This window comes from Penaeus monodon, unplaced genomic scaffold, assembly GCF_015228065.2.
Source record: "Penaeus monodon isolate SGIC_2016 unplaced genomic scaffold, NSTDA_Pmon_1 PmonScaffold_16555, whole genome shotgun sequence".
Lineage (NCBI taxonomy): Eukaryota > Metazoa > Arthropoda > Malacostraca > Decapoda > Penaeidae > Penaeus > Penaeus monodon.
Genome location: NW_023645880.1, coordinates 369 through 7,905, shown reverse-complemented (window position 1 = coordinate 7,905; position 7,537 = coordinate 369). Strand labels below are relative to the sequence as shown.

At 34.4% G+C, this 7,537-nt stretch overlaps 1 protein-coding gene across 1 annotated transcript; it reads right to left on the bottom strand.

Moving 5' to 3' along the window:
- Positions 1–2,914: 2,914 nt before the first annotated feature.
- LOC119569560 (vegetative cell wall protein gp1-like) lies at positions 2,915–7,112 on the bottom strand. Its single transcript, XM_037917657.1, has 2 exons — positions 7,065–7,112; positions 2,915–3,577 (listed from the first exon to the last, which is right to left on the bottom strand). The coding sequence occupies exons 1-2, from the start codon at positions 7,110–7,112 to the stop codon at positions 2,915–2,917; spliced, it is 711 nt and encodes a 236-aa protein (XP_037773585.1).
- Positions 7,113–7,537: the final 425 nt, after the last annotated feature.

Here is a 7,537-nt window from a genome sequence, read left to right as displayed (position 1 = left end):
CTTTGTTGCAAATATATCTTCCATAAACTTTTCTTTTAAAAGTTTGGTAATAAAGTAAATTTTTTTTTAACAAATTTATTATATTGATATTATATCAAAATGTCAGATTTACACTGATAAACTTTGCACATGATCACAACTCCATGCAGTGGCAAATGAAGATTACATGCAATTGGAAGTTGGGAGTAATGTTGGTTTGTTTTGGACTGTAGTGGCAACGTATAGTTTGGAATAAAAGAGAACTGTATCGAAGAACTGGAGAAATATAGTGTTTACTTTTCGTGGAGCTGGTAGTTCATATCACTGAACAATCGCGTTTAGGAGTTCCCCCTGTATATTTACTATATTGCAAAATAGTATAGTTTGTAAAAGGGATCTTGCAGTATCACAGAAACATCGAACTGGCTGCGGGACCATGAGCTCTTACGAGTAAGGGTTTGGATGATTTTAATCGGGAACACAGCAAATTTTTCTGCGAAGTTTAACCACAAAATTTGAGAACGGTTTTAGTTTTAGTCCTAGAAAACAAGCAGCCCTTAAAAATCCCTATCAAGATAACGTTGCTACTATCTTGGGACGAGACTACTGCGCATAACACACAGTCTCGTCCCAAAAACCCTGCAATGTAAAGTGTTCATTTACATTACAAGTGAACATGTGGAAAGATTATGTACACTTTCTGAATAATTTCAGTCAAATAAAAGTTTAATATTCCATCTAATTCAGTCACATTTACAAATAACAGAAAAAGCAGCCCATATAAAGGTTCCATTCAACAACGATTTTAGTATCTAAAGACACTCATTGATAAATGTTGGCACCACGTCTATGAGGGCACATTCAGACCCAGTAAAAAACATAGCCGACTTTCTTGTAGAAAGGGTTTAGAACGGTGATTTGGCGGAGAATTTGAGCACGTCGCTAAAGATTCCTCCCTCCCACTGTGAAGCCTCACCCTCATACGGAAAGAAACCTTAGATTTTATTTTTCAAACATACTGGGCTTATAAAATATGGCGTCCGGTTTGATTAGACAAAGAAACAAAATAATGGCACACCTCACCGTAAAAGTAATATGGAAATTGATTACCTCGTCCAGAAAATTGCTGCATGACAAGTTGCTCTAAAAAAGAATCCTGTTTGATGTGTTTATACAGTACTCCCCATGAAAATAAATATAAACGGGTGATGTATCCATAATGTATGAACGGTCCCCTGTGGTTTGAATTATTTGTAAGCGAAATAGATATATTCTTCCCCTAATTTGTTTAGAAAAGACTTTTAAGACTATTGTCACTCATAAAAAAGACGCTTAAACATTATTCATAACCGTTTAATCAACAGATAAATTTCTCATTATTTATCAGAAAGATAATAAACCATATTCTCGTTGTAGATTCAGTGAAGATAAAAATATTGACAAAGCATCTCTAATAAAACTCTGATATCTCCACCAGACAGATTATGACTTAGCAATCATTTCAGCCCCTTTACAGAGAAACATAGAGTTTAATCTCATGTCTAAACAGATTTACACATTTACACAATGTTTAAAATAAACACACTGGAGACGTTGATTCTAAAACACGTATTCTGGTCAGTTCATATGTTCATAGAACTATTTTTATGAGATATATGAAGTGCATGTTGTCCTTGCCATACCTATCACACCCTGATGCTGTAGTCCTTCTCTTTGCCGGACACGTAAGACCTGAACTGCGACCTTGAGTGCCCCACGTACGAAGCGGCCTCGGCCTCCTTGTTCCTCCGCCTCATCTCCAGGTCGCAAAATCCGCCTCCGAAAGCTCGTTGTGGCTGCTGGAGAATCCCACGGGCGGATTTTTCTGCCGTGCGAAAACCGTTACTTGCCGTCGTCCGAGCTCTTAGAGTCGGAGGCGTGGCCAGCCTTCGGGAAGGAAAGCGAGGTCTCCTGGGTGCCGCCTCTAATGCTGGCCCCATCTTGCTGAGGCCGCGCCCCTGGAAGGCCCCGCCGCGACCCAGCTTTTTCCCCTCGCTCTTGCGGGGGAACGACTTCCGCTCCAGGATGGGCGAGGGTCCGTTGACGTGCTGGACTCGGGGGCGTGGTAGATCAGGTCTGGAAAGATGACGGTTACGGTTGTTCTTAACAAGAGGAGAATGAATACAGTGTCTGTAAATGCAATTCTGAGATGCCTGAACAATTTTAAAACATTTACAGTTTACTGTCTTATGAAGGGAGTGCACTAAGTCTAATTACACGCGTACATGATTTCCGCAGCAATAACTGAAGAGATACGGAAATTGTGAAGTAGATTATAAATGAGGAGTACAATTACGCTTCTTACGAATTGACGAAATAGCAGATCAGATAGTTGGACAGATTATAATAGGGCAGGGGTCGGCAACCTTGTTCCATTAAAGTTTGCCTCTCAATCTTATCGACAGGCTGGATGAAACAAGATATGCCTGGAGGCCGCAGGTGCCGACCCATGTCCGGGTTCTGATTGTTAATCTGCGAACATTATATCAGGTACAAGACTGCATCTCATTACACTTATTGGAAAATGAAATCTAAATCATTGTTCTGTTTTTACTAATTGCGTATGTTATGTGCTTCCAGTCCTGTGTTGACGAATAATTTAGGCTTTCCTAGACTTTTTTTCAATCTTCGGCTTGAAATTCCTTCCTTAGTGCGATAATGAGTAGGTTTTATATAAAAAAAATGGATTGTGTCAGAGTGGCATGCTAAAGCAAACACATGCAGGCTCTACGACTGAGAAAATATCCAAAGAAATGTGTCCACTAAAGAAATCACACAATCATAGTTCTTACAGGGATTGGCTTAAATTTACAAGGAACGCTAGGATGCATCAAGTATGCTTGCTTCGGCTTTCGTCGCACAATGAATGGCTGTGATTTCTTTTGTGACTGCTGGATCAGGTATGGATTTTATCAGTGAAAATTGATGTCATGTTGCATTGCTGCTGAGCCTGCAGTGCCCATACGGAGGCCAAGATGAAGTCAAGGTGCAAAGGGCACGACGGGAGAGGAGCACTCACTGTGGTGGACGGTCCTGGCGGCCGGCCTGCGTGCGGCGTGGGCGGCGTGGGCGTCTGGGCGGCCGGCCTGCGTGCGGCGTGGGCTAGCGTGGGGGTCTGAGGGCAGGTGGAGCGCCGTGTGGTGGCTCTCGAGGGTGGCGGAGTCCAGGTGGATGGAGGACTCCGTGCGCGAGGACGTGGCGTGCTCGGTGTCCGTATCTGACTGCAGGGAGTCATACTCTTCACTTTCACTCCGGGGACCGCCCGCACGGCGCCCGCGACTGCCGCAACCCCGTGGCTCTTTTTGGGCGTGGGTCGACTAGGTGATGGGGGCACGTGGGGAAAGGGGTTGGCGGAGGGCAGGAACGTTATTAGGGCAGGGGGTGATGGCGCGTGATGGAATGGAGGGGATGCTGGGCCCGTCTGTGGGTCGCGGCGGGTCGCGGTCGGGAGTGGGCCGGTGCTTTGGCGTGCGGGAATGCCGGTCCCGGGGCAGTGGAGGTGGGGCGTGGGCGGGAGGGCGCAAAAAGGGGTGAGGATAGTAAAGGAAATATAAGAGTTCTGGCGACATGATGATGAGTGGGAAATCAAAAGAAAAAACAAAAAATGAATTTAAAAACAAAGATGATGATAATAAAATATTAAGGGTAAGGTAAATGATAATTAATAAAAATAGTAATTTAATGGTATTAAGAAAAAAACCCAAAAGAATAATGTAATATAATGAAATGTAATAAAAAATAACAACAACAACAACAAAAACAATAACAATAACAATAATGAAAATAATGAAATAATAAAATAATAATAGTAATAATAAAAATAAAAATAATAATAATAATAAAATAATAATAATAATGATAAAATGAAATAATTAATAATAATAATAATAACAATAATGATAATAATAGTAAAATAATGAAATAATCTTAAAAAATATCAATGATGATGATATTCACAATAAAAAATAATAAGATGATAAAAAAGATTTAATAAAACAAAATGATAATGATAAAATTATGCATAATGGTGAAATGATTAAAACAGAAATTAATGTGATGAAAGATGTTGACAATAAAATTTTATGATAAAAATATAATAATGAAAATAGTAATAAAAAAAACAGCAACAACAACAAAAATAATAATAAAATAAAAATGATAATGATAATAAAAATAATAATAATGATAATAATAAAAATAATAAAAATAAAATAATAAATAATATCCAAAACAACAACAAAAAAATAATAAAAATAATAATAACAACAACAACAACAACAACAATTAATAATAATAAAATAATAAAAAAATAATGAAATATAAAAATTTATTATCTTTAATATTATTATTATTATCATTTTTATTATAAATTTTTTATTTTTATTATTATATTATTATTATTATTATTATTATTATTATTTTATTTATTAATTTTTTTATTATTATATTATATTTATTACATCATTATTATTATACATATCATTATAATGAAAAAAAAACAACAATGATGATGAAGGAGTGATATGATGAGTGATGAGACGAGGGGACGATGAGATGACGATGGTGACGATACGATGACGATGACGATGGACGATGACGTGTGATGATATGATGATGTGATGATGATGTGATGATGAGATGATGATGATGATATGATGTGATGAGATGAAAATGATGATATGATGAAAAAAATAGTAATATAATATAAAAATAAAAATAAAAAATAATAAAATAAAATAAAAATAATAATAATAATAATAATAATAATAAAATAGTAATAATGATAAAAAAAAATAAAATAATAATAATAATAAAAAAAAAATAATAATGGATGTGATGTGATGATGATGTGATGATGTGGATGATGTGAAAATGATGATGAGATATAAAAATGAAATATAATAATATAAAAATAATAATAATAATAAAAATAATAATAATAATAATAATAAAAAATAAGAATAAAGAAAAAAAATAATAATAATAAAAAATAATAATAAAAAAATAATAAAAATAATAATAAATAATGACAAAAATAATAAAAATAAAAAATTTTAAAAATAATTTTTATTATATTTTTATTATTTTATTATTATTTATTATTATTGTCATTATATTATTTTTATTATATTATCTAATTATTTTTATTATTATAATTATTATTATTCATTATTCTTTCTTATTATTTTATTATTTTTATTATTATATTATTATTATTATTATTATTACTATTACTATTTTTATCATATCATCATCATTTTCATCCTCACATCAAACACATAATCATATCATCATCATTTTATTATTTTATTATTATTATATTTTATTATTATTATTTTTTGCATATCATTTTTACTCTTATTTTTATTACTATTATTATTATTATTATTATTTATTTTTATTATTTTTATTTTTACTTTTTAAATTTTTATCACATCATCTATTTTCACCCCAAATCATATCTCACATCATCATCATCATATCATCATCATAAATCATCATCACTCATCATAAATCTCATCGTCACGTCATCGTCATCCCCCATCGTCTCGTCATCGTATCGTCATCGTCATCTCATCGTCACGCATCATCATCATCTCACATATCTCATTTCATCATCATTGTTGTTATCATTAAAAATTAAATGATAATAAAAATAATGATGATAAAAAATTATAATATAAAAATAAAATAATAATAATATAAAATAAAAATAATAAAATAATAATAATAAAATAATAATTAATAAAATGATAAAATAAGATAAAAAAATAAATTAAAGATAATAATTATTTATTAATTATTAATTATTATTATTATTTTTATTATTGTTGTTGTTGTTATTATTATTATTTTTATTACTATTATTTTTGTTTTTGTTGTTGTTGGTTTATTATTATTATTATTTTTTATTTTTTTATTATTTATTTCATTTTATTATTTTATTACATTATCTTTATTTTATATTAAATTTTTTGTTTTTGTTGCTGTTTTTGTTATTATTTATCATTATTATCTTTATTTCATAAAATTATTTTTGTCACATTTTTTATCCCCTTTAATATTACGTTGTAATCATTATCCCATTATGATCAAAATTTTTATCATTACATTACGTTATTTTTAAAATCTTTTTATCATCATATTATTTTTTGTAAATCATTCTTTGATATTTTTTAAGATTATTATCATTATTTTTACTTTTATTATCATTATTTTATTATATTATTATAATTATATTTATATTTTATTATTATTATCATTATTATATTATTGTTATTGTTATTGTTGTTTTTGTTGTTGTTGTTTTATTTTTATTACGTTTATCATTATATTTCATTATTCTTAGTTATTATCTTTAAATCCATTAAAATTCTATTATTTTTATCATTTCATTTTACCTTTACCATTAATATTATTTTATCATCATTTTTGTTATTAACTTCTTTTTTGTGTTTATTTTTTTATGATCCTACTCATCTCGTGTCGCCGAATCGTTATTATTTCCTTACTATCACCCCCTTTTTCGCTGCCCCCCCCATCCCCACCCCCCCAACCTCCACCCCCCGGCCCCGGGGAAATTCCCTGCACCCCAAAAGCCCCGGCCCCTGCCCGACCCGCCCCGCCGCGCCCGACAGACGGCCCAGATCCCCTCCTTCCATCACGGCCTCACCCCCTAGCCCTAAGTAAACGCCCCGTCCCCCCGAAACCTTCCCCGACGTGCCCCTATCAGCCTAGTGCCCACCCCCCAAAAAGAGCCAGGGGCGTTGCGGCAGTCGCGGGCGCCGTGCGGGCGGCCCCGGAGTGAAAGTGAAGAGTTACTCCCTGCAGTCAGATACGGACCCGAGCACGCCACGTCCCGCGCACGGAGTCCCCCATCCCCCTGGACTCCGCCACCCCTCGGAGCCACCACGGCCTCCACCCGCCCCCTTTACCCCCCTAGCCAGTCAGCCGCCCCAGACCCCACGCCCCCCAGCCGCACGCAGGCCCGGGCCCCCGGCCCCCCCACCACGTGGTGCTCCTCTCCCCTGTGCCCCCCCTTTCACCTTGATTATTTGGCCTCCGTAGGGACTGAGGCTCAGAGCAATCAACATGAAAATCAATTTTCACTGATAAAAACCAACCATCCGCAGTCACAAAAAAAATCACGCCATTCTTTGCGACGAAAGCCGAAGCAAACATACTATGCACCCAGCGTTTCCTTGTAATTAAGCCCAACCCGTTAAGAAATAGATTGTGTGATTTCTTTAGTGGACACTTTTTTTGGTATTTTCTCAGCGTAGAGCCTGCTTTTGTTGCTTTAGTGCCACTTGACACAATCCTATTTTTTTTTTTTATAAAACCTTATCATTAGCACTAAGGAAGGAATTTTTAAGCCGAAGATTGAAAAAAGTCTAGGAACCAAATTTATTCGTCAACAAGGACTGGAAGCACAAACATCGCAATTAGATAAAAACAGAACAAAGATTAGATTTCATTTTCCAAAAGTGTAATGAAGAGCAGTCTTTTACCGATATAA